Here is a 26,658-nt window from a genome sequence, read left to right on the forward strand (position 1 = left end):
AAAAATTCAGTATACTCTGAACTTGCAAGTAAGCTATGCTAAGCTCTGAATCATACTCTGCCACATAGCTGTGTGATCCTGAGCAAATTATTTAACCACACTGAGTTTGGGTTTACTGTAAGTAAAATCAAAATAACATGCAAGGTTTTGAGATGATAAAGAAAAGTGATGTATAAAAATGGGTTAATGTCTGTAAAACCTGTTATACTGCATGACACAGATGGATATAGATATATAGATATAGATATAGATATAGATATAGATATAGATATGGTATATATATATATATGTATATATATATATGTAAATTTCCTTATTCTTCACAATATCCCCCACCCCTTGACTACATAGACATACAAAAATAATTTAAATTCTCAGAATCCCCTGGTTGAAAACAAGCACTCTTGTCTACATGGTTACATTCTTTCTCTACCATGATTTTTGACTTAGAATATTCCAAAGTACAAATCCTCTGATGGAGAACTTGTGGGCTGTGCCTGCTCATCCCAGATCACCCTGTGCTGCAACCTAACTCTTGCAATCACATCCTGCTTCCCACCCAGGGATGACTTCTCTGTGACACACATTCTGTGCACAGGTTTTATAGTGACTGATGCCTTAGCCAACTAGATTTCTGGTCCTGGTTTCTCCTTCCCCGCTTCACTTTTACAAAGGCTATGTTTTCACGCATGCATAGAACTGACCACACATTTCCGGTACTAACTGGAGAAGGAAGCTAAGACTGGGGTGTTTTAGTAATAAAACCTTGGTTGTAAATATCTGACTACCAGTGTCTACTCAATTTTTTCCTCTTTTCTATCCAAGTGACTGTTGAAATACTGGATTGATATGAGCAATGTAGTAGTGACTGTATTTCTTACATAAGAATACTTACCCTTTGTGCCTACTGACCATGAAGCACATTACTGACTATGCACATAATAAAACATGTTTCAGATAAACTTGGTTTAAACTTTACATGGTTACCACACCATATTCTGTTCATTATTCCTCAGGATTTTATAGTTTGCAAAAATATAACATGGTCATTCACACATATCTTCAAAAAGGCAGAGACTGTGGTTTTCTCTGTAGGCAATAGTCTCAGATAATGACAATCCCAAGAGTAAATGGCAAATAATATATAAGAGCCACCTGAATTAATAATCATTGGCACTATCATCTGAATACCGAATATAAATCGATCATGACTTGTAATCTCAAAATCCCCTGCTCTTTTATTAGAAGTGGTGACCGGAAACAATATATTGTATACTCCAAAATTGGTCATATATAACAAAAACTTAATGCCATGTTCATCAAAAACCTTTCAACAACAGTAAAACGAGCACAGTTGTAAATTCAAAATTGTTCTGTATCAGTATCCACAAATCTACATGAATATATACTATATTCATGAATACAAATTTATATACGTAGATATAGCTATAATTTTAGTCCTTTGAGGTTCCAACAAATCTCTTTGGCTTAAAGCGATTTCAACAAAATTTTAGAAACTTAGTCAACATTATCAAATTCTTTAATCCTTAAATAATAAGTTGCGTGGCTATTTGCATAAATGAATGTCACACAAGGCAATGTTTCATGATTCATTAATGCCTCTGGAATTCAATGATCAATTCATTCATTCAATCATTTATTCAACAAATATTTAAGCAATACATACTTTCTTCAAGGCATAACATTCCTTTGACAAATTTTTAATTATTTCAATTTTGAATTAGAAGTCTCAGTATTTAGAGAGTCAATATATGCAAAACAAAATGGTGGTAAATAGTAATATTATTTTTTAATAGATTGTATTTTGTACCACCTGCTATACAACTTTACATAATTACTGCTTACAGACTTTAAATCCTAGCATATACTGTTTTTCATTATTGCTATGGTAGTCCACTATTCTGCTAACTCAGTGAGGATGCCAGGTTCGCACTGATACTCCTTTTGGAGCTCTGTGGGGCTTCATCAAATGCCTATTATGGCTACTTACAAAACCTAGACGACTAATGAAGAACTCTGGACCCAATTTATTACCCACTATGGCCAGTTAGAACCATTGAATGTTTTAAAGCTGAAAGTGCTTGAAATGCCTCATGGCTCAATTGGTAGAGTATCAAATTACCCTCAAAAGTGATGGCTCAGTGGGCAGGGAAACATTTGGTCTTACAGGAATAGAGCCCTGTTTGTATTGTACTCAAGCCTTTATCACTTAGATATTTATACACAAATTTCACAAAGTGATATATCTGCTATAAATTATATAGATACAATTGGAGTGCCAAGAATTCATAAATTCTCCAATAAATGTTTAATTTCATGGTAGACGAATATACTTTTATTTATTTATATTGTGAAGAAATTCTTCATAACCAGACAAGGCGTACCTGAATCTGTAGCTGTGATCATCAAGACAAAGTGTTCCTTTGTCTCGCGGTCCAAACTCTGTGTTACTCGAAGTTCTCCACTAGCTGAGAGAGTAAAAGCATTGTCTTCATTACCACCAAATAGAACATATGAGAGTTTGCTATTAGGACCTTGATCATCATCTCTTGCCACCACCTGTAGGGGAGAATAATACATGCCAGGAATGTGAATAAATCTAACACAATGTCCACCACAAAATAAAATGTATCATTAAAAATAATGAGGTAGAGGCATCTGGGTAGTCAGTTAAACGTCTGACTCTTGATTTTGGCTCAGGTCATGATCTCACAGTAGTGGGATCGGGCCCTTCATCAGGCTCCCCGCCGACAGCTTGGAGCCTGCTTGGGATTCTCCCATTTCCTCTGTCTCTGCCCCTCCCCTGCTCACACACTTTCTCTCTCAAAATAAATAAATAAATTTAAATACAATGAGATAAAGTCATATGTACCAATATTAAAAGGTTCCTGAGACACATCTTTAAGTTTCGAGTAAAAAGTAAAAATGGTACAGAGTAGTATTATTTGTGTAAAACTATATATAAAATCAACTTATAGTATTTTTGGAAAGCTTCACAAAAATTTTTAACAAAAGTTCCATCTAGGTAAGGAGGCGAGTGAGTAGAATTTTTGTAACCAAGTTTTCAAACATTTACATCATTTTATTTTCTCACTATGTTTAGATATTACTGTTATAGTGAAACAATTCAAAATACACAAATACATAAAAGTGTGCAACATGAGTATCCACAAAAGAACATAATTGTAATGCGATATTTTAATCTATGAGGAGGAAATCAGTAAGTTTTTGGGTATAGTTTTCATAAACCTTTCCTTTTCGAGATTTCCTGTATCTGCAGGTAAGCATTTATGGAGACAATGAGGAAGAGAGTGGGTGAAGCATGAACACTGTAGGAGAGGGTTGACATTTATTTATTTTTGAAAAAGTTTTCATGTTTATTTATTTTTGAGAGAGAGACAGGGCACAAGCAGGGGAGGAGCAGACAGAGAGGGAGACACAGAACCCAAAACAGCTGTGCTGTACAGTACAGAGCCCTATGTGGGGCTCAAACCCATGAACCACGAGATCACAACCTGAGCTCAAGCCAGACACTCACCTGACTGAGCCACCCAGGCGCCCCGAGTGTTGACTTTTAAATTAGATGTCTTATAGTGAACATAGCATTTATTTTATTTAAATACACTGACCTGAAGAATTGTTCTGGGCAGTGTCCCTAAATTCTCAGGGACATTCACAGAATATGGAGATAGCTCAAACATGGGAACAAAATCATTAATATCCAGTAGAACAATGCTGACAGTGCAGGTGTCAGTTCTGGGGTTACTTCCCCGATCTGTTGCCTGAACAGTTAGTGAGTAAGTAGGAGTTTTTTCTCTATCCAAAGGCTTAGCCACAGTGATGGCACCTGTGACAGAGTCGATGCGAAATTCCTGATTGGCATTACCATCAACAATGCCATAGCGAACCTGTCCATTTGTACCTTCATCTCCATCTGCTGCGTATACTTGTATTATATCTGTTCCAGTAAGTGTGTTCTCATTAATCTCCACTTTATACAAGGCCTGCACAAAAACAGGGTTGTTGTCATTGATATCAAGCACCATAACTACAACTTCTGTAGATGAAGAGAGAGCTGGTTGACCTTTGTCTGTAGCCACCACTGTTAGAGTGTAATTAGAAACCTCTTCTCTATCCAGTTCTCCAGTGAGCCTCACTTCACCATCAATGGTCCCAATACTGAACTTGTTTCCCAAAGGGTTCAGCAGGGTGTATTCAATATAGCTGTTTGGGCCACTGTCTGGGTCAGTTGCTTGAGCTTTGAAAACAATAGTATCAATAGGTGTGTTTTCTGGAATGTATGTCAATTTAGGGGAAAGAAATGTTGGTGGGTTATCATTTACATCCAACAAAATAATGGAGACATGGGCAGTGCTTGTGAATCTGGAGGCTGGAAGTTGTGGCAGGTCATGTGCTTGAACAACCAGGTTGTAGAAGGACTGACTTTCCCGATCCAAACTTTTAAGGACTTTCAGTACACCATTCTTGTCCACTGTAAACTGACCGAGGCTATCACCTGAAGCAATGCTATAAGCCAATTGGGAGTTGATGCCTGAAATGGAAGGGAAAACATTAAATTTTCTTGAATGTGTGCTGATTACAGACCAAGTTGTACCAAACATTCTGGCATAAAACTGCATATTTGATATATGATGCCCCAAACACAACTTTGGATGATTTAGCCACAGTTAATTGTTTTGTAAGTAATGCATACACATAATTCCTTGTCTGTCAACTTTTGTTCTGAAAAGATGTTTACAATCTGGTGAACAAATGATCTATATAATGCCTACAATTTACTATGATGTTGAAATGTTAAATTACAAAATTAGAAAGGAGAAAAATATTCCGGAGAGCGAATATTTTTCTATATACTTTCTTATTTCTATCAAATGGTTCCTGAGGGTTCAACATTAACAGTGCCACAGTCTATACTATTAGCCAAACATTTAGAACTTCAGTAATTTATTGAGGTTGACACCAATTTTCAGAGAAGGGTAATAAAATTTTCAGATGTATGGCATTAGTCATGTTTTAAGCCTACTTTTACATTTCTTGTCAGAACCAATAAATACTTTTTAATTCTTATTAAGCATCTGGCTCATGCCCTTTGTGAAAATAATTCTCTCTCGGATTTTATTATGTACACTTAATGTGTTTTAAAAGTATTCTTTGAAGGAAATGTTAGCAGTAAAGTTACACATAAAAGGCTGCAAATATAAATGCTCACACTATATTATTGGGCTATATTTAGATACTATTTTATATATTTTTCTTACAACATGTGTCACTTCTTAATTATAAAAAATAATATATAATTTCCTATTTCAGAAAATGACTGCAGAGAATATTCTCACAAAAATGATGTGGGGAATGGATTGGCCAATTGTTTTTAGTAAATAATTTGAAAGTAAATAACAGAAAAGCAGTGAAAACAAAAAGAAATCAGATTTCTTGCCCCAGATTTATGTTTTCTTCACTTGTGCATAATGCTATGCACATTTTTATATCTCTTCCTAAAGATGTTGGGACACTGTAGGATATTCTAAGTATTGTTAAGAAACATTTCATGTATCTAGATAATTCATTCTCAACAAGGATTTTATACTCTCGGATTTTATGCTAGGGAAAATCTGTTGAGTTATGTTAACTGCTGACAAATAGTTCCTATTTTTCTGAAGTTAATTTAAACTGTTTAGACATCAGGGGTGCTTGGCTGGCTCATTCACTAGAGCATGTGACTCTTAATCTCAGGGTTGGTTCAAGCCCCATGTTGGGTTTAGAGATTACTTTAAAAAAAAACAAAAAACAAAAAACAAACTATTCAGGTGTCAGAAATGATATCTAGTCTGTCCCAAGAGTCTTCTGAAGCAATTTGATCACTCTTTTTCTCTTTTTTTTTTCTTGAAAAATACTCTTTCTTAGAAGCCTATTACTACTTGAGTTAGCGCTTTTTTTTAAACTTTTTTTCGATGTTTATTTATTTTTGAGAGACAGAGACAGAGTCTGAGCAGGGGAGGGGCAGAGAGAAAGAGACACAGAATCTGAAGCAGGATCCAGGCTCTGAGCTGTCAGCACAGAGCCCGATGTGGGACTTGAACTCGCAAACCATGAGATCATGACCTGAGCCAAGGTCAGACCCTTAACCGACTGAGCCACCCAGGCGCCCCTACTTAAGTTAGTGTTTACCGTTTTTTGAAACTTGTCATGTTCCTTGTGAAGGCAAGTTTTAGTTGAGTAATGGTATTTTCTTTTCTACCAGCTAAGGATTGCCTGCTCTTTAAAAAAAAAAAAAATGTTAGAATTACTCTTTCCCTGTGATTTTATGGTCTCTATCTAATGTCCTTTGTCTATATGTTGATATAGAGAAGAAATTTTTATGAAAATAACTTTCAGACACTGATTTATTCATAAAAATCTCCAGGATTGAATAGATCTTTGAAAAGGTAGATTTTCCTCCTCATTGTGAGTTGTGGCTTTTAATATTTATAGCTTAATTTAAAACTATTCAGAAGTGAACAACCAGTGTAAAGTTCAGAATAATTAGGACTCTGAAGATCCGGAAAAATATGAATAAATAAAGCTAATGGGAGTCAAAGGTCAATTTACCAGGAGGAGACAAAGAGAATTTTAAGATCTGGATTGAACAAGGTCAACAGTCTACTTCAACCTTTGACTTAAAATTCAAAGGATGGGGGAAGAAAAAGTTCCATCAACTGGTGCAAAAAATTTTCCATCAATTGGTTCAATATATAGAGATTTTATATATAAAATATTTTATATATTTCTTATTTCAGAAAATATATACACCTATATATCCCTAAAAAGACATTTAATTTAAAAGATGTATATTATATATTTTTAATATACTTGTAAGTCATTTTTTACCAAGGAAACTTTCTGCATTTTTTATGGCTAAACCCATCAGTAAATACTGAATTCCTATTCTTTGAGGCACAAATTCGGACACAATTATTACTGAGAAAAAGTTATGAAAACATCTGGATAAAATAATACCAAAAGCAGAGATATACAATTTAGCTCTGTGAAAGCATATAAAATCTTTCATGCCCAAGATCAAAAGAAATTAGAAAAACTGACAAAATTACACATGGCTACAAAGTGATGGCCTAGCATTTCTACATAAATCAATTGGAATTCAAGCAATTAAATCAAGGATCTGAACACTCTGGTCCACCATGTTTGCCACTTCCTTGAGTAAACAACTACATTTCAGAGGCAAAAAGAGAATGTGATACCAAGACTTTATAGCCTCCTTGTAAACAGCAGAACGGCCTCTTTTTTTTAAGGAAAAAAAGTATGGTGAGGCAGTTGGGTGGGGTAAGTAGTAAGTATTAAACTTTAACAAGAATTACAAAAAAAGAAAAATTTGATTTTATATTCAGGTTCATAATGACAAATATTGATATTAGATAATAACATTAAGAGGAACTCATGATAACAATCATCTTTGAGAAAATAAACATAAAAATACAACAACCTTTGCACAAAATACTGCACCACCATCTGAAAAACAGCTCTCATCTCAGGAACTTCATGAATCCTTTCCGTTGCAATTACAGGCCACAAGAGCCACCCATATATTACCTTACTATAAAGAAAAGGACTTTTCCTTTCTGACAATTCTAAATGACTTTGGGCATGTGCTCTACAGCTAGAAAATGGATGTGGATAGAGAGAAGCTCAAAATTCTCCCTAACGATTTGTAGTTTCCTAAAAAAAATACAGAGCTCATATCATTTGTCTCTCTCTGTCCTTTGCGTCAAATACTCGAATCACGAAACAGTGCATACATTATTTTAAAATTCTGTAATTTACCCATAAGCAATGGGACTTGAGTTTAGTGGGATTTCATAGCCCACCAGGTCTTTAAACTAAAAACTGTTCATATTTCTAGCCATTTGTGTTCAATGTTCTGAAAGTGGTTTAGGCGCATGATTCTTTCTGGCAGTTTTATTGTGCATGTGTGGTTGTATTGAGTCTTTGTTTCTGTTTTTGTTTTTTTCAGTCTCGAGAATTATTTAGTTCCAGGAAATATAGCACGTAACATAGGTATATAGTTCTGTGATGAAATGTGTGTATTTATTCACAATCCCTAAACATGATTTAATTAGGCTACAATGAACTGCCATTTGTCAACTTATCATACAGCTGTAAGGCACAGAACTGTTTCAGATAGCATTCAGCTTTATGAAGCGATTTCAAAAAAGGTCCTCAAGTCAATGGAATATGAAACTTCTTTAATTTGAATGCCTGCAATTGTACCAAGCATATACAGGTGAACTTATTCAGTAATAATTACCATTGCTCTATTCTCAAAACAGTCTATGACTCCCAATATTTTGAAAATCATATGCATTTATTTCTAGAATAACATAATAACTACCAAAGCCAGTTTATTTGCATTAAGTTCGGTTTATAACATTTTGCCTCAATATAATACTTTTTTAAACTGTACACAGGGAAGCCTTGAGATTAATACATATACTATTTGTATTGTAAAAATAGTAAAATATTTGACCTATTTTTACTAAATAATTCTGTAACCTAAAATTTTAGGTTAAACGCTGGAGAATCAGAAAATATTAACTTTATTTTTATATAAAATTTCCTCAAATGACAATACTCTCCCATCAGGAACCTTTTGATCACAGATTTAGATGAATTTGTTTTGTATTTTATTTTATTTTATTTTGTTTTATTTTATTTTAAAGTTTATTTATTTTGGGAAGAGAGAGAGAACAAGTGGAGGAGAGGCAAGGAGAGAGACAGAGGGAGAGAGAGAATCCCAAGAAGGCTCCATGCTCAGCATGGAGCCTCAGGTGGGCTTGAACTCACAATCAGCAAGACCATAACCTGAGCTAAATTCAGATGCTTAACTGAGTCACCCAGGTACCCCGAATTTGTTATTTTTTAAAAAAATGTCTAAATAATACTGCCTGTGAAATACTTTGAGAACTATTTAGTGTGATTGAGTTGGTAATTTTAAACAAAGAAGGTTACCCTGGTTCAGTCTTATCATTATCCTTGAAATTCAGAAAGAATAGGAACCATGTCCTATATTTTAGGCCAAAGTACAGGAAATTACAGTGATAAAAACATTCAAAACTAAAACAATGGAAAAATGTAGCTTGAAACTTTTACTCAACACAATTAAAGGAAAAGAAATGCATGAAGAGTAAGTTGAAGTCAATGGTTAATATATGGCTGTGAATAATATATTGCTTTAGGAATATTCCAACAGGCTTTCACAAAGAAAGTTTCTTATTTGCTCTTGTGCAGTTCTCTGTATTTGAAGGTATGAGGAAAAATAAAATTTAATCCAGAGGAACACACAGTCCTGTGAAGCAACGGTCACTCTCTAGTGCATAATAAATAAATCACAAAGAAACATAGCAAAAAAAATTCTTCACTACAGAAAAGTCAGGACCAGTCATAAGGACAAATAAGATATTGATATGCAGAGAGCAGGTAAACTAATGAAAGTTATAATACAGACATCAACTTCCAAAATTGGGATTAAGCTCAATTGTATATAAATGCCAGTTGGAGCCAATCACAGAGCTAGGCTGGTGTAAATGAAATAGAGTGAGCAATGTTCTTAGGCCAAGACTAGTTACATGCTAAATATGCCACGAATATTGGTTATTATTAGCTATAGTAGTAGTACTAGAATTACAGATACTTCTTTTTTAGATATATACCTGCGACCAATATTAACTGTGCTTGTATATAAAAGGGGAAAACTTCAAAATGCACTTAATGAACTCTAAAGAAAGTATTTCCAATTTTGTGAATTGAAACATATATAAAATAATGCTTTTTGCCTGTCATATCTCTCAGTGACACTTCTAGACAATTCTGAAAGGAAACTAAGTATAGAGGAGAATGTTGAGATACAATGGTATTCCGAAATTACATTAATCATCCAAGTCAGTAAGAACCAGGAAATTCTAAATTAAGGTTGATATGCCTATGTTGTTAGGCATATCCTCAGGCTCGAGACCTATTTCCTCTTGAAAGTTCTGCCCCTTGTTTTCTCAAGAGATAGGACATCTAACTCATCCAATAAAAGGGGAAACAAGGTATTAACTTTCCAAACATATTAGTTAAAGACTGATAATATGTACAATGTTATCTCTAGTGCTATATTATATAATATGTGTATTTACAAAACAGGTTTTAGAATAAAGGCCAGGAGAGTTATGTTTTAAAAGAAAGTTTGCCAAATGATTTTGCAATAAATAAAATCAAACACATGTAAAGTCTAGAGTTAAGGTGAAATCTCAACTTGATTATATAGCATAAGTTAAAGAGATCTGGAATTATCTTTTCAGTCAAAGCATGAAAGCTTGCTAAAATATTATTAGAAGCTTTCTGTTGGAAATATACAACTAATTATGCATTCTTAAGTATTTTTTTAAATGTTGGTTTTCCTTTTGCTTCCAAATTTTATCCTTTATGTTAAAGTTATAAATGTAGACAAATATTTTTACTAATCTGACAGAAGCCTAGTAAAAAACTGTTTTATGACTTCTACATTATTAAACTGCAATACTGTAAAAAAGGAAGATAAAGAGGTTTTTTTCATGTTTATTTATTTTTGAGAGTGAGAGAGAGAGAGACAGAGCATGAGCAAGGGAGGGGCAGAGAGAGAAGGAAACACAGAATCCGAAGCAGGCTCCAAGCTCCGAGCTGTCAGCACAGAGCCCAATGTGGAGTTCAAACTCACAAACTGCCAGATCATGACCTGAGCCTAAGTCGGATGCTTAACCAACCAAGCCACCCAGGTGCCCCAGAAGACAAAGTTTTTGAAATGATAGCAATGCATGCTATGTAACTGTTACAAGAATTTAACTTATAAAGTACTCAGATTTTTAATCCTCTATAATTAAATCATAAATCTATTCCTTTTTGGACCTATATTAAAAAAAAATTATGACAGCTGAACACAGTAAATAAACATAATATAAATCTGAGGTCATATTTAGTGAAATTTTAAGTGTATAAAATAAAGTACATACCATCATCTGCGTCGGTAACATTAAACACAAGAACAGTAGATCCTAGAGGTAGATTCTCCATTAAAGATGTGCTATATGAATTTAAGCTGAAAATAGGTGGGTTATCATTTACATCTAGTACATTAAAATACACCCTAATGGTAGTAAATTGTCCCCCACCATCTTCAGCTCGAACAGTGAGGATATAATATTGCTGTGCTTCATAATCTAATGCTCGAGTCAAATTAAAGACTCCAGTAACTGGATTCAGGAAAAATATGCCATCTTCATCATCTTCATTCACAATATATGTAATTTCTCCATTCACACCAGAGTCATCATCTGTAGCTAAAATAGCTGCTACCAATGAACCTATCAAAAAATAAATTAATGGTCTAAAATTAATGAGGTAAGGTATTACTCAGAGACTATATGCAGACGCCAACAAATTTTATTATTACAGTAAAACATTTTAACCAGAGAATCACTATGAAAATAGAGGGAACTCAACATTCTGCAGATTTCTACATTAATACCGATACCAATCTTCCCAAATATTAATGAAATATATAGCATATTAAATACTCAGGAAATTCTATGTTGCAGTGTAAATGTTCTGGAGAAATAATACTACTTCTGACATTATTTTTCTGCTTGGCACTAACAATTCATGAACATATTGGTGACTGCAATGACTTCTATTGGGGCCCATTGCTAGTATCAGGAAGGTGTGGGTCCCAAGCAATAATTCAGACTTATGCTCAAGGGATATCACTTGATAGCTCATGTGGTCATTGCTGTAATTAAGGCAGAAATAAACGTGATGGTAATTTCATGAAGGATGCGCACAACTCATGTTGGGGAGGGAAGAGAAAACTGCAGTGAGAAGTAGCCTATAAATATTTAATTTCTTTGTCAAATGAGTTTCTGTAACATATGCCTTATTACGCAAAATCATTCCAAATGTAATTCAGAATAAAATTTCAATTTTAGATAAGAATTTCCAATAATTGAAATGAAGCGTACACACACTGAAAATATGGATATTTAGTACTCAAACTCAACAATCACAACATAATATGTTCAAAGAGGCAAGGCGACAATTCAGGATTGAGATTCCACTAACACTTATTGAGTACCTGCGATTTCCCAAGCCCCGTGTTAGCACACTATGATATATTCTCCAAATTAACCTTTACTCTAATTCCAACAGGAATTATTATTTCCATTTTATGGAACTTGAAATTAAGGCTAAGAGATATGAATTAACTTTCCCTGGGTCACACAGGTTTTAAGTGTTAAAGGCAGTATTCACAGGTTTTCATGTGTTTTTCTTTGTGCTTTGTAGACATAGCACCATAAGTATATTAGGCACTTTTACAGTATCCATTTATTTTAATTTTTGTAATCAATTTAAAATATGTTAAAAATAAAGATGCAGTCCTGTCCTGCAAATGCATTTCTAAAGTACATTAATTCAGAATGGATGCAGGGGTAGCAAAGTTACAACATATTAAATGACCAGTTTCTTAGAGGTCAGCATTTAGAAACAATATTAACACATAAAATGTTTAAGTGGGATGTGAAATATCACAGAGTATAAAGTGGAAAAATAGTACCAAAATGGTCATTGACAGAAAATTAACAACTCATCACAAATACTTTCAGAAACAGAAATATTTGTAATTAGTAATTAGATGAATTGCTAACTTCATTTGTTCTCCAAAGTCTAGGAATTCACTTGGGAACTATATCAAAGAAGGTTAATTAAAAGACTAAAATATCTAGCACATCTATTTTTATACCTAGTAGTATACAATAAAAACTAGTTACTTAAGAGCAGTCATTACATATCCCATAATTTTAGTCAAAAGTGACGTTGGCAAAATACACTTAAGGGTGTGCCGCTTACCTGGGGTTGTGTCTTCTGGGATGTCAAAAGAGTACACAGGTCTGGAAAACTTGGGTGTGTGGTCATTCACATCACTGACAGTGATGTTAATTCTCATATCTGAGGACTGAAGGCCATCATCTGCCCGAACCAGCAAGGAATATTTGGAACGGCGTTCCCTGTCCAACCGCTTGGTTGCTATCAGATCTCCAGATTCGGGGTCAATGCGGAAACTGTCATCAGCTCCACTAATGATAGTGTACGTGACCAGAGCATTCGCACCCTAAGAAAAAGACCCATATCTGAACGTGTTAGAAGTAGAAAAGTAAGAGCACCATTCTTTATGTTGAGTATGTGTTTGACAAAGTGAGGCTTTGGGCTTTCATTTATAAGATATTAAAAGATTTCAAAAGATAACCACCCAAAGTAGTATATTACATAGTCTTTCAACACCTATCCATTAAATAACAGAAAATATCAGCCATCAGTATAAGATATATATCTTTTAACTCATAAAATATACACATAGAAAAAAGTCAAGTTGTCGCTACAGAAAATACAAATGACACTACTACTAATCGCATGACCAGAGGATTTGCTATAGGCTTGCTCTGTGCCAGGGACTGTGACAGCATTATGTATGCATTATCTCGCTTCAGTTCACGACTCCATGAGGTGCCATTTCACAAATGAAGACAGTGGGTTCTGAGATGCTAGGTAACTTACAAAGTCACACTGCATCAGTTAGCATAGATTTCAAATCCAACTCTGCCTGACTCTGAGCTCATGATCATTCTGATTCAGTATGAGAAGGTACTTAAATGAGGCAAGTACTAAATGGGGGAGGCTTTAAATAACCACTGTAAGAACCAAGTTGATTTCTTTAAGGAAGATACTAATGGAGAATGTGTATGGACTGAACTGGGGTTTGTAGAATGGCTTCCTTTTTTTTTTTTTTTTTTTTTTTTTTTTTTTTTTTTTTTTTTTTTTTTTTTGTAAAGCAAAGACTAAGGGAATATTTGAGTTTAAGCAAAAGTGCAGAAGAAAGGAAAATGATGTGTTTGGCTTACTCATTGTTAAACAGTTTGTTAGAGGAAAGAGTTTAAATGAAGAATAGAAGAAGGTCAAACCAAACTCTTGGTTTGGTTATGGGTATATTTTGGAGAATCTCAACTGCAACACAAATTGGTTTGAATTTTATGGCCAAGAAAACACTAATCTTGGCTTAATTGGAAGCAATCTTTCAAGGCTGTTGATAATGTAGGAGGGACTAGAGTGGGAAGAGGCCAGAGAAGGGAAAGAGTGAGGAGAGTTTGGGCCCAAAGGACTGGGGCTTCATTTCCTCAAGGTGAAACCTTCTACAATCTATAAGGTTTTGAAGTTCCAAGTCCATGTTCTGTAAAATGAGAGCAGGTGATTTCTTGTGTTCTCTTAGACCTTTGAGCTGTGACCCTCAATACATGAAATCTAAACTAGAAAGTTAGTAGGGGACATGAAAAGGTTGAGAAAAACGGTACATTCATTCAGTGTTCACTAAGTGCTAAACACTGCCCTAAGCGCATCACTTGATGGGCACTCACTGAGTTTAAAGGGCAGGTTTCAAGAAAGATTAGATATTAGCAAAGTCAAAAATGAAGAAGTTTAGAAGAATTAAAATTAAAGAACCCATGTGGACTTGATGATGGGGAATGCCGACCTCCTAGTATTTTAAAATATATTCTACATATATTATTTCAAAACATATTTGGTAATACAGTATTTTCAAACATATATTAAATATAAACTTGACAGTACAATGTTGAAATTATAAGCAGTTTGATTTAGATATTTCTTAATTATATTATAATTAAAATACTACATTGAATATTATATACTGCACTGGATGAGATTTGATGTTTTTGGGGTTGAATCTCTGCTCCACCTTGGTCCTTATACTTAGCCCCAATGAGCCGATGTTTCTTTACTTGGACAATCAGAATAATAACATTACCTGCCACATAGGACTACTGTGAAGATTAAATGAGTTAACACATGTAAAACACCTAGAATGATCCTTCAGAAAGCATATAACAGTGATAGCTGTTATCTTTATTCCTGTTTTTATATAATGGATTAAGTTCATTTGATGACTGAGATTCCTGTAAATGAAAACTTTAAATGAAAATACAACTGAGTTGCTATATATTGCAGGGAAAAAATATGTTTTCTCATTTCCTATAATACATATATGTTAAGTTTTGACACTGACTTATAGTGTCGGAATTGTTGACTTCAAACAATTACTTTTTTACTTAAATATACTTACATAAAATAAATATCTTTTTTACAATTATTAAGCTCTAGAAGTTTATTTATCAAAATATCCGGGATAAGAACTCTCAAGAAGGATATTGGGAAAACCTGAAATTTAGGATTTGTAGACTAGAAGTCTGGCATGCTGGGAGACCACAGCACCCACGGTTTCCATACATCTTTTCCTCCACATATTAGATGTGTTTTATCCTTCATTACCAAACACCTAAGGGTATGATTTCTATAAGCCAAAGACAAAAATACTCTTTCAAAATACATGTTCAGTGGGATTGGCTATATTTTTCTACTGCATTCTTCAAGCCAATCTTAAAATTTAGTAAAGTGAATGCCTCAAAGCACGTTTTAATTTGGTAATGGAATAGCTGAGTTTAACACAAAACCACATGTATCTTGTATATTCAGGTGTACATGGAGTATCTAACGTATTTATTATAATTATATGGTTTAACAAAAACATTCAAATAAGAATTTTAGACTTCTAATCTGACCACATTCTATACTATTTATTCTGTTTCACTAAGAGTTCCATTATTCTAGTAAAGCAATCCAGGTATGAAAACAGCTACATTCAATTCTTACCTATTAAAATGGTAAGTGTTTGGAAATTAGGGGAAAGCAAAGAAAAAAAGACAACTTAAAGCTATTACACAAATGGTTTGAAATTTAGATATGTCCTGTCTATATAGTGACAGTCATAATTAATACTCCTAAAGTTAAGATAATTCTTATGAACAGAAACAAAGGCATCAAAATATGTTGATACAACAATCTTTTTATATTCAAAATCAGCTGATGCAGTGAATTAATAGCTCTAGTGAATGTCTGAAAATGTCTGGCCAAGAGTAATGACTTAATTAGGTCTTTTGAAAAGTCTATTTATTTAATATCTAAAATATGCAGTATCAGCAATACCACAAGAAACAAATATCGTATTTCAGTTGCTGTGCAGTGGAAATAATGCTGGTTGAAAACATGCTACTCTCCTGAGGAACCACAGAGACAAAAGCACGTGGAAGGAATTCTAAAAGTAAATAGCTATAAATTGCAAATGCATTTTACAACCTTAAGTAGTATTTTCAAAAACAAGTATGGTACTCTGAAACAAAGCTTGAGTATCCTGGCCCATTACAAGCATAATAATTCTGTTTATAAAAGGAAACAAGAGACTGACAAAGTCATGTGCTTCTGAAAGATGTGTATCTTGGTCCAACATATGTTTCAAATGATATTTAAATTAAGTTCAACATGTACATGTTGCTTCCTAAAACTGATTCCTTTACCCAGGCATTACTCTCCAGTGCCCGACTAGAGTTTCTCTAACATACTAATACTTAGATGTTTGATTTAGTCATTAAGGAATTGTGTATAAATAATAATTTATTGACACATAGTTTGCTAATAACTTACGTAATATTAGTGTTTTAAATAATTCTATTGATCTTTTAAAACCAATCCACTGGATAATTGTGCAACAATTTAATGCTGACTGCAAAGCTAACTAAAAGAAATCCCTTGCATTCAATATTGAATTCTATTCATACTAGAGGAAGAAAAAAACAGCCATGGTTTGGTGAGAGAAAACACTTCAAATATATACATATATTTTTTTTTTCAAATTCAACTAAGAGGTAAAAATCTGAGGATAGAGTAGAAAATAGAATGAAGGTTTATCTAAAAGCATTAATATTAATTTTTTGCAAGCCACTCAAAAAAGGAAACAACCAGATTCTGAATGCCATAGAAAGCTGAGGTATCCATTCCAGCTGGCATAGGGCCAAAGAAATGTTGATTCCTCATGTCATGAGTTGACAGAGTCAGCAATCATTTAAAGGCTCCTAAAAATTTTTAAGAAAAAACATATTCAAGAAGGAAAGCAACCTCATGAGCTTAATCCTTAAAAACATAATAGTCCAAGAGCAGTTTTACAGAAATATCTTCCTTTCTTTTAAAGTTGTAGGTAAACCTCCTTCCTCCCTCCCATCTTCTCCTGCCTTTCCCTCCCCCCCGCCCCCCATCAAGAGATTTGATTACAAAGTACTTGGTGATTTTTATTCCTTCAGGCATAAAACTCAACCTCCATTTCCCTTTTCTGTACAAGCTTACACTTTCCTGTCCCTTTAACTCCACACCTTGTCTCACCCCAAATGCACTTCTTACTTATCCTAGATACCATCATTTTACATTTCAGTAGCTTTTAATACTAGGATGTCTAAGTGATAACACCTACACAGTTACTTACATTTTTTTTTTACTTAAAAAATAAGCTCAATAGAAATAAAACAAAGTGCATTAAAATAATTTTGATATAAATACCTAAAGACATAAGGACCTTCCCAGCTTTCCTCAGATCTCATTGTAAATATAAACATCTCAAAAGATAAACTTGAAGGCAAGTATGCATGCACGTGCACACACAGCAAAGCTAGATGGAGAAAAATAAACAGGCAGGCAGCACTTTATTTGTAGTAAACCTTATTTGTCATGACTTGAAAAAACAGAGGGGCATATAAAATTATAATACTATGAACATCATAGTATTGTTGTCTCTTTCAAATAATCAGTTCTTAAGAGAATAGCATATCCCATTAGAATATTTTTTATCATAATTAACATGATTATTGCTTCACTCTTTGAATAAACCACTTAAAATATAGGAAGTTTGTTTATCTCATTCCTATTGAAAGAATAACCAATAAGAGTCATTACAGTTACAATTATTTAATGTGAATTGTCTTTAAAAAATTTTATTAATGTTTATTTACTTTTGAGAGAGAGAGACAGAGTGCGAGTGAGGGAGAGAGAGGGAGACATAGAATCTGAAGCAGGCTCCAGGCTCTGAACTGTCAGCACAGAGCAAGACGCAGAGCTCAAACCCACGAACCATGAGATCATGACCTGAGCCGAGGTCTGACATTTAACCTACTGAGACAACAGGCACCCCATGGGTGCTTTTTTTTTTTTTAATTTTTTTCTTTTTCTTTTTTATTTTGTTTGATTCTTCACATATTTTTTTTTCTTTTTTGGTTTTTATTTAAATTCCAGTTAGTTAACATACAGTGTAATATTAGTTTCAGGTGTACAATTCAGTGATTCAACACTTCCACAGAATACCCAGTGCTTATCACAATACGTGCCTCCTAAATTCCCATCACCTGTTTACCCCATCCTCCCACCGACCTCCCCTCTGGTAGCCATCAGTTTGTTCTCTATAGTTAAGAGTCTGTTTCTTGGTTTTCCTTCCTCTTGTTTTTCCCTATGATTATTTTTTGTTTGTTTCTTAATTCCACATATAACTGAAATCATATGGTGTTTGTCTTTTTCTGACTGACTTATTTTGCTTAGTATAATACTCTCTTGCTCTACCTATGTCATTGCAAATGGCAAGGTTTCATTCTTTTTATGGCTGGGGAATATTCCATTGTGTATGTATGTACACACACACACACACACACACACACACACACACACATCTTCTTTGTCCATTCATCAGTTGATAGACATTTGGGATCTTTCCATAATTTGACTATTGTTGATAATGCTGCTATAAACATTGGGGGGGCATGTATCCCTTTGAATTAGTTTTTTTGTATTCTTTGGGTAAATAGCTACTAGTGCAATTGCTGGATCATAGGTTTACTACTTTTCTAAATAAAAGTTCATCAAATTTTATGAATTGAGCTAGCCAAATATATATCATCAATGAAGAGTTGTAAGAAAATGAAGTATTTACTAAATAATAGCTGATATATCATAGCTATAAATAATAATATAGTCACATAACTTTTAAGGTAGCTGGAATTAGGAAAGAAAAATTCTTAATTGTTAAAAAGGATATAGCAGGCCCCAAATTGAGTCCCTTGTGCTAAGCCTTATGTTAACAAACCAAGACTTAATACTTAATCTATTTGTAGTTTCAACTCCTTGAGGAATTTAACTTTTAACCAGTCAACATGGAATTACCTGGTCAGGGCTAGTGAGATAATCCACCCAATAGACCCTTTCTGCTCCCCTCAGGAAGGTGACCTTGCCTAAAACAATACATTTGCTAATAATTTCCTGGCCTTCTCTTGGCCAGTCTGCAGTAACATCTGATTGCTGCTGGCATGTTAGGAGGCACATGTTTGTCTTGTTTTGTGTAGATAAAAGTTATTGTTAACAGGGATCTCAGAGGCCAAAAAGCTGCAAAAATTGGTGGGCATGGGTCAAGACTTAAAAGCTATTGTATATGCTTACCACCTAAATCAAAGACTCGTCTGTTAGAATAAGTTGGTCATGGAATGAGTTAGAAGGACACTAAACCATCTGCTAATCTCAAGCAAATTTCCATGCAATGAGGTACACTGTAAAACACTGCACAGTCACCAACCCAGAGCCACATCCCTTTTAGGTATTAGTTTGGCTCCGAGAGACCCAAAAGCTTAGCTGAAAAAAGTAATTATAATAACGTGGGATGTCTAAAATCTAAAGAGTTTCTGCTACTTTCCGGCACACCTGTTTATTTTATGTCTAAGAACTATGATCCTGGAAGAAATAACCATCTACAAAAATAGCAAAATCTTCTTAAGTTTGTTTTGTGTTCTGAGAACTTGGCTTGGTATCTGTCACCCTGGGAGCCCCAAGATATGGTGGGGCAGATAAGTGGGTCACACCCAATTAGCCAGCTAGATATGGCTGGACAAAAAAATGTGGGTTAAACCCCCTTTGCAGCTAGGGTCCCGCCAAACTGCTGCCAGCCCTCAAAGTAATTATAACCTAGAATTACAGTGGCCATTATGAGGAATGTTCCAATTAGGTAAGATCATTTAAGAAGTGTGTTTAAAAGCCAAGACTCCCAAATCAAAGAAACAGAATGGAGTACCTATTTAATTGGCATACAAAAAACCTTCAAAAGTCTCCAAATTCCAAAATAGCTTCATTAAAAGATTTGTTGCAAAAGGTTAATGAAAAATTCAAGATACAAAAAGTACCTAAAAACAAAACAAAGCAACAACAACAAAAAATAAGGTTGATGTAAGTCTCACTGCTTCCCTCTATTCTCCTTTATTTGAGTACTCATTCTAGTAATCCTGTGTCTGAATTCCCTTAAGCGAAAGCAAAAGTATGCCAAGTTAATGACCCTAAAGACACCACATGTCTACTCTTGAAGAAGGGCTCTTTGCTAATGGGGATCTCCCAAAGTTGATGGAACTCTGAGGGATTTTCTGGTAAACTGCTGTTTTTCTCTTAAACAGCCAAGGGGAAACCTAAATTAAAATAATGAAAAACCTTGCCAAATTCTGGTAAAATGCTACAGATGGATCCTGGAAAAACTGGCGGAAGCCAGCTAAGGGTAAGAATTCTTGCCAGAGTCAGCTCTCCCAGATTTCTGTCTGTAGTGCCCAGTAGAAGGAGGAAAACAAAACATCTTATGCATCCTCTTCAGGGATGCCTCTTCATTCCCAGGGGTTATTCAATACTGCCAGAAATATTTACTGTTTGTTCCAGCTAAAAACTACAAAGTAGTTCTGTGGTCAGAAATTGGCCAAATTGTAGGGCCTGAAAGAACTTTTTTAGGCCTTCTCCCCTACACTAAAATAAAACTAGGAATCCAGAAGGAAAGAAAACCCTTCTAAAGCCCTTGTAAAAGAATTTATGGGTAAATCAACCTATGATGTCATTTAAGTTGCAATCCAATTCTTTGAAGAATTGAGAGCAACTGTCCTTATCTTACAAATCTTTGCAGAACTAAAAATGTAGCTCTAGAGACAGTTGAAGTTTCACTTACTCTTTTTTATCCATCCCAAAGAATCCCCTATTTATCTTAAACTCTCATTTTCACTGTGCCTTTGACATGTAAGTGTTAATGTATAAACTTTGGGGAGGTAATTCTTATCAGAATAAAAAAGGGGGAGAAGGTCATTTAGATTTTGAACTAATGGGAAATTTTAAGTATATAGAAGCTATAATGTGTCTTTTTTCTATGTTTATGTGAGTATATATGTATAATACATATTAAACTTAATAATAATACCATCTGGGAGTAGAGAATTCCACCACCTTTACCTCCAGATAGTATTATTAAAATTAGTTTGTGAACAAAGCTATATTTATTTGACTTAAGCAAATATGTGCTTAAACAAATTTAATATTCATAAAGAATTCAAAAATACAATGAAAACTGACTCAAATGCTTTTCAAATCCATGTGATCTAGGAAACTATTCAGTAATAAAGCTAATTCAAGTTAGTTGGTTAATTAAAATATACATGTCCTTAGACTTTTCAACACTGAATATAATACAGTCATGCAAATTTTATTTTACTTGGATTTATTAATCAAATAAGGTCATGTTATCTGCCTTATAAAATTTATCAGCAATAAAAATAACTTGTCATGATGAAATTTTCATCAGTAATCTAAATGCAATTGTTAAGATATGGTAAATAAAATAGATATAAGTAGTATAAAAACTTTTAGGTAATTTTTTTTAGTTTCCTCAAATCTTTTTGGTAACCTGAAACCTTAAAGTTTTACTTGGTTAAGTTAACTGATGAGTCAAGTTATATTCGTTGAATATCCAGATCATTTCCAAATAAGGAAAAATACTAAGACATTAGTTATTGAACATGAGCTTATCCACTTTCAGCTTCCTTTTACAGAGAAACTAAAGATAATTAGGTCTATTAGTGAACATGTTTATGCTGTGTTGAGAAATTTTCTATGAGGAAGTACATATTTCTAGAAATTATAAAAAGTGTAAATCTGCCAATCCATAGAATGCTAATGTAAAAGACAGTTTATAATTGCTTACTTCTTAGTTTTCATTAGAAATCAAAGGCTTCTAAGCATTATAAATTCTAATATATGTAACTAAAACTACTAAAAACAAGGGAAAGGAATTTCATGTGTGATCAGCACTGGTTAAGATTGGAATGAATTTAATTAAGCAGCTGAGTTCTAATATCAAAAGTAAGCTGGTGCAAAATTAGAATTTTGTTTTCTGGGGGCGCCTGGGTGGCTCAGTTCGTTAAGCATCTAATTCTTGGTTTCAGCTCAGGTCATGATCTCACAGTTTCATGAGTTCGAGCTCTCTGTTGGGCTCACTGACAGTGAGGAGACTGCTTAGGATTCTCTATCTCCCTCTCTCTCTGCCCCATCCCCAACTTGTGCTGTATCTGTCTCTCAAAATAAATAAATAAACTTAAAAAAAAAATAATTTTGTTTCCTGTCTGTTAAAAAGACAAAATTTTCTTGGTCCAGTGGTCTATTCTTGATAAGTGATTATAAAAAGAATTTTCCTTACTGTTCAAAGTAACATGCCTAAAAAAAACAAGAATTCTATGTTCTGTCAAAATAATTTCCCATGTTGTTTTTATCAAGTTTTTGGTTACTGAAACCTAGGACTCTCAATATTAAAAGAATTAAATTTTGTTCAGAACCATGAGGTCTTCTATATTTGCTTATGAAGTCTTCAATTGTCACTGGTTAAATAAATAACTGAATATTATTTCATAGTGACACATAGTCTTAATTGCCCAAGTATCTTAAAACCTTTTTGATATTTTTTGACAAACTTCCCTGAAATAAAATTCTAAACAAAGTCTTTTTGACCTTGAATTACTTTGGGATTTTCAAGAGGGTCCCTGAAATATCTCAAAAGATATTAAAGTAATTAAGTTTAATTAATATGTTAAATTATTATCAAATAAGAAATAATACTAAAGAATTTTTAATGCTATATTTGTATAGATATATGTTATAAGTGTTCCAGAAATAATATAAAATTCCTGGAAATATAATATGTCTTGGCATGTTTTCAGTCATAATGCTAGTTATTATATTAAAATTACATTTGATATTTTACACATAGAAATAAGCATATTTCTTTGTGAATTACATTGTAGTGACCTCTCACCAGATTTTAATCACAGCCATTTTTAAGTCTTTTGTGATTTATAGACAGTTATTTCATTCTGATGCTTTGGCAAAAGTGTTTCATTTTTAAGAAGACTTATGGAAAGTATTCTAAAATACTGATTTCTGATAAATTTAAAATAAAATAAATGGGTAAGAATTTCCAGAGCTAATGAAAAAAAAAACTGGATTCAACTAGAACAAGTATTAATTACATGGAACTAAATGAACTAAGGAGGATGATTATAATTCTTTATGACTTTTGTTTAAAACATTGCCAGTTCTTTAGTGTTTTGTTTTAATAGATATAAGAAAACTTTTTTCTTTTCTTTTGTTTTCTTATTTTGCTTTTCTTTTCTATGGCCTAGAGCAGATTGATAAAGTATACCTTTGTAAATAAAGATGAAACGTCTGATTTTTCTCCCTACCTGATCTCTCCAGAATTCAGAAACTATTTTTCTGGCAATATAATTGTTTCACGCAATAATGTTATTTGTTTGCATAAATTCAATGAGGATCCATTCTTTTTTAACAGGACATAATTGGAAGTAGTCATAATTGGAAATAGTCTAGTCAAGGCTTTGACTAGAATGTCATATTTGAGAGAGATGTGTGTAGATTCAGATACGATCAGTTTTAAGGAGCTACGTTGACTTTATGGAGTCAAGATATACCCTTGGAAAATTGTCTTTGTACCTTGCTTCCAAGGTTTCAGCAAATTAATCTTAAAAAAGATCTTATAGGGGCGCCTGGGTGGCGCAGTCAGTTAAGTGTCCGACTTCAGCCAGGTCACGATCTCGTGGTCCGTGAGTTCGAGCCCCGCGTCGGGCTCTGGGCTGATGGCTCAGAGCCTGGAGCCTGTTGCCAATTCTGTGTCTCCCTCTCTCTCTGCCCCTCCCCCGTTCATGCTCTGTCTCTCTCTGTCCCAAAAATAAATAAACGTTGAAAAAAAAAAAATAAAAATAATAAAAAAAAAAAGATCTTATATGGTCAGAGCACCTGTGTGGCTCAGTTGGTTAAGCATCTGACTCTTGATTTTGGCTTGGGTCATGATCTCATGGTTTGTGAGTTTGAGCCCTGCATTGGGCTCTGCGTTGACCTGCTTGGGATTATTTCTCTCTCTCTCTCTCTCTCTGCCCCTCCCCAACTTGTGTGAACTCTCTCTCTCTCAAAATAAATAAATAAATCTTAAAAAGAAGAGCTTATATGGGCAACTGCTATTTTGGTTGCACTTATGTAAATAATCATAAATAATGCACTTATGTAAATATGCAAACAAATTAGTTTTACTTCAATTATCTTTTAAAAATGGGAGTAACTGTAGAAAGAAAAATATGTTTGCATTTTTGTAGATATTGGATTCTAGATTCTATTGGATTAGATTCTAGACTGTTAATTGTGTTTGAGGTTTTGTTATACACATGTAAATACTAGATCCTGCATTGTAGCTTCCTCAAATATCTGGCTACAATTTACCAAAGTAACATTTCCAATTCTCTCTCATCCTTCTGATTTAGACTTGTTAAGAAATGATACTTCCCTTCAAACTCCTTGGGAAAGACTGTATCAGGTCCTTCTCACTACCCAGATGGCAGCCACACTCCAGGGACTTGGAGATAAATAACCAACATTAAAGAAAACTCCACCTGACAACTGGTCTTGCACAAATGCAGGAGACCTCCAAAGTCAAATTGACTAGGAAGAGAAATAGCCAACATCAAGGTAGATGGCTTCTTCCCAAGATGCCAGATCAAGACTTCACATTCCAACTAAACATAAAACTCTCTCTTTTTTTCTTTCTTTCATTTAATCTGACATTAGCCTAGAAAAATAATGCCATCATCAGTATTTCCCAGGCCATTGCTAAGGAAGGTAGACTTTGCCTCTTTAGGCTGCTGGATTTGTCATTAAAAGCTCCTCTGTATCCATTATTGTCCATTAACAGTGTCACCTTATCAAGAATGGTTTATGCCCCTATAATATCTGTCTTTTCTCTATGGTGGTTATCATTCTCCTTGGACCTATGAATGCCTAAGTACCTGGTGCATAGCCAGGCAATGACTCTTAGGTTATCTAACTGTCTTCCTAACTATCCACAAAGACACTTTACTGGTCGGCTCCCCTAGATTTATACTGTTGAGCTGGAAAGGAATTACCAGAAAGAATTAATGATTCAGGATTCACTTCTCTTTGCAGGGCCATACTTCCCCGGTTGGGAGCAAATATAAATGAGGCTGTGATTAGAAACCTTTCCCTGACTCTTGAAAGTACTATACAGTCTGCAAAGACAATAGCTGCCCAACAAAAGTCCTTAGACTCTCTGAACAAAGTTGGTTCCTTGAATATTTTTTAGCTGAGCAAAGTCTGTGCTGTGGCTAATATCATCTGTTGCACACTTTTGGAGAAATGGAAACTCAGTTACATAAAATCACTGAGCAAGACACTTGCCTCTTAGAAAGGTGACTCCTTCAGCAGGGTCTTTCTTTTACTTATTTAATTTTGATTGGCTTGGTTTTGGGGGCCAAGCTATGAAGTAATTTCTAAACATTAGAAATTATCTTGCATGTAATAATCATAGTAATCTCCCTGGCACATTGTATTCTCTGAAAAGTTTTAAATGCATGTTTGGCACTGCTAGTAACCAAGCAAATGAGCTCTCTAAGTAAGACTGGAACATCAGAAAAGGAATGAAGAGAATGAACAACTTAAAATTATAACCTGAAGTCATGGGCTTCACAGAGATTAAGCAAAAAAAAAAAAAAGTGTCATGACCTATGAATGCCACACAGAGGATTGACAAAAGCTGTAGGAACAACTGAGTGGGATCTGTGAGTGGTGCTGATGCCTTAAATTTTGATCATATTTTGCAGTTAACTGAGAGTCGAATCAAAAGAAAGGAATTGGTAGAAAGGAGACACCTGTCCCAAAATGGAGTTGCTTATGCTAAATCTCATGGCAGTGAACTGAGACTGTAATACTTAATCTAACTTCAGTTTCAACTTCCCTAGAAATGTAATTTTTACCAAGTCCAAATGGAATTACCTGGTCAGCACTGGTGAGGTAATAGGAGCAATAGACCCCTATGTTCCCTTTAGGAAGGTGACCTTGCTCAAAACAACACATCCATTGCTAAGAATTTCATTTTCCCACCCCATTCAGCCTTTAAAAACTTTTTCTTTTCTACAGCTTGTTGGAGTTCCTTTCTCTTGCTAGATGAGACACTGCCTGATTCATGAATCATTGAATGAAGCCAGTTTAATTCTAATTTTACTTGTTGAGTTTTCGTTGTTTAACATTTTATAAAATTGAGTAGAATATACTGAACTTAAAACACCAAATCTTTTTGAATAGAAAACGACAATTATCTAAATATTTATGCTTTTTTTTGCTTACTTTTCCTTAGATTTTGGCAAAATTTATAAAAAAAACTACATCATTACATTTCTGTATTAGCTGTTAAATTAGTCTGTTTTTTATTTATTAGCCTTTTAAAGTTAAAGAAATAAATTTATGGAG

The 26,658-nt window shown here is 34.1% G+C and overlaps 1 protein-coding gene across 2 annotated transcripts in view; it reads right to left on the bottom strand.

Moving 5' to 3' along the window:
• FAT4 (FAT atypical cadherin 4) overlaps positions 1-26,658 on the bottom strand; it is a 175,711-nt gene that overhangs the window by 70,958 nt on the left and 78,095 nt on the right. For both annotated transcript variants that reach the window (XM_045468084.1, XM_045468076.1), the window contains 4 exons: positions 12,958-13,219; positions 11,067-11,417; positions 3,651-4,573; positions 2,406-2,580 (listed from right to left, as the gene is read on the bottom strand). In XM_045468084.1, coding sequence (XP_045324040.1) covers positions 2,406-2,580; positions 3,651-4,573; positions 11,067-11,417; positions 12,958-13,219 — 1,711 coding nt within the window. The remainder of the gene's footprint in view (positions 1-2,405; positions 2,581-3,650; positions 4,574-11,066; positions 11,418-12,957; positions 13,220-26,658) is intronic.

Source organism: Leopardus geoffroyi, chromosome B1 (assembly GCF_018350155.1).
Source record: "Leopardus geoffroyi isolate Oge1 chromosome B1, O.geoffroyi_Oge1_pat1.0, whole genome shotgun sequence".
NCBI lineage: Eukaryota > Metazoa > Chordata > Mammalia > Carnivora > Felidae > Leopardus > Leopardus geoffroyi.